The following is a 1740-nucleotide window of genomic DNA, read 5'->3' as shown; positions in this document are numbered from 1 at the left end:
AATTTTTATTATTTTTAATTTAATAAAAATTTAAATTTAAGAGAATTTTAATTCTGATTTATAATCCTGTATAAAAATATACTAGTGCAATAAATAAATTTAACAAGTAGTGTCACTAGTAATGTAATAGTAGTAGTAATGGAGAAAATTTCATTAAAATTTTATTGAATTTTTATTGAAAATAAGTATTATTGATCAGCATCATATTTCAGAGGATACAAGACAAAATTATAGTTAAAAAAAGATTTCCTTTATGAATTCGAGAACTAATTTTATAATGCTCTCATCCACCCGAATCTGTACTTCCACTTAGCACTGCTTGATTGCGATTATGTGGGAATTCTTTCGAAGAACCATGAACATCTATATAATGCTAATGGATGTATAGTTGTAACATATCTGGTCAAAGATGAAAGAGACGGAATATGTATAAAAAAATAATTAATGTTATATAATTATGTTTAATTAATTAAATATAATTGTAATGTACAAATGAAGAATCTATGATAATAACTTGATTTTAATACTGTAAAATATTATTATTATATTTAATACTGTAAAATATTGATGATAATACTGTAAAATATTATTTCTACTAGCTGAAATAATACTAATTGCTCTAATGATATATGTATATTTTTTATTCTAGTAAATTTTTGATTACCAAATATTATCATTACATTAAAAATAGTTCTACATTATGTCATATGTCATCATATACTACTACAGTAGTAACACTACTGTCTCAGCAATGATACTATCATATCAGTGATAGTATTGATATCAATAGTGACATCATTGAATATCAGTAATAACACTAATGCAGTAGCAATGACACTAGTAGTACATTTTTATACGGGATACTTAACTTACACAAAGATATTTAATATTAAAAATTAAAATGCTGTCATCAGTGATCTCTTCTTATTAAATATTTATTTAAAGAAAATCAACTTTAGAAATCAAGACATTTATATTTACGAAAAAAAATGCATGATCTTTGATACGCTCTTTATAGCACGCGAGTGATTCACATACATTAACTGCATAAAAAAAGAAATATAATTGCTACAAATTATTTCAATAAATATAGGATTTATTCTTTCTAATTGTACTTTCTACATTTTCTTTTTTTTGCATATTTTTGCGATATATAACACGCAGTGGATCGAACTCAATTTATTGTAATAACGAAAAGTGCAAAGAGTGCAAGAGCCAAAAAATGTAGATCGGTAGCATTCAATCAAAATGTATCGTGACGTGTGCATCAATTAAATGTTATTATGTGCAATTAAAATTGTAAAACAATTATGTTTACCCGTCCGCTATCGAGCGTCAACGCACTCCTATTGAAGTCTTGCTGACTGTGTCCCGCCATATTGAACATATGCCACGCACCGAGAATTATCGCACAGTGAATAATATAGATAACGCCTGTGCATATATACGTATGTTTATTGTGTTAGTCGGTATACATAATTACCATAATATTATAGTTTGATATCTTGTATTTACATGGTTTGAGAATATGGCTCGTTGGTCTAGGGGTATGATTCTCGCTTAGGGTGCGAGAGGTCCCGGGTTCAAATCCCGGACGAGCCCTTATTTTTATTTTTTTTTATTCATTTAGATTTAAAATTTATAATACAACTCTAATAATTGTATATATATTTATATCATTAATGTATATATATTTATATCATTAGAAAATATATTAAAATAAATTTTTATATTTTAGAA

At 26.0% G+C, this 1740-nt stretch overlaps 1 protein-coding gene and 1 non-coding gene across 3 annotated transcripts in view; one reads left to right on the top strand and one right to left on the bottom strand.

The window, feature by feature from the left end:
* Window positions 1-1740, bottom strand: part of LOC108691791 (leucine-rich repeat-containing protein C10orf11 homolog) — a 4612-nt gene that overhangs the window by 1344 nt on the left and 1528 nt on the right. For both annotated transcript variants that reach the window (XM_018199699.1, XM_018199700.1), the window contains exon 5: window positions 1319-1434. In XM_018199699.1, the coding sequence (XP_018055188.1) occupies window positions 1319-1434 (116 nt within the window). The remainder of the gene's footprint in view (window positions 1-1318; window positions 1435-1740) is intronic.
* On the top strand, window positions 1531-1602 carry Trnap-agg. The gene has a single exon. It is a non-coding gene; the product is annotated as a tRNA-Pro (tRNA).

The sequence above is a fragment of the Atta colombica genome, unplaced genomic scaffold (assembly GCF_001594045.1).
Source record: "Atta colombica isolate Treedump-2 unplaced genomic scaffold, Acol1.0 scaffold52, whole genome shotgun sequence".
In the NCBI taxonomy this organism is placed as follows: domain Eukaryota; kingdom Metazoa; phylum Arthropoda; class Insecta; order Hymenoptera; family Formicidae; genus Atta; species Atta colombica.
This window is presented reverse-complemented; position numbering and strand designations above follow the sequence as displayed.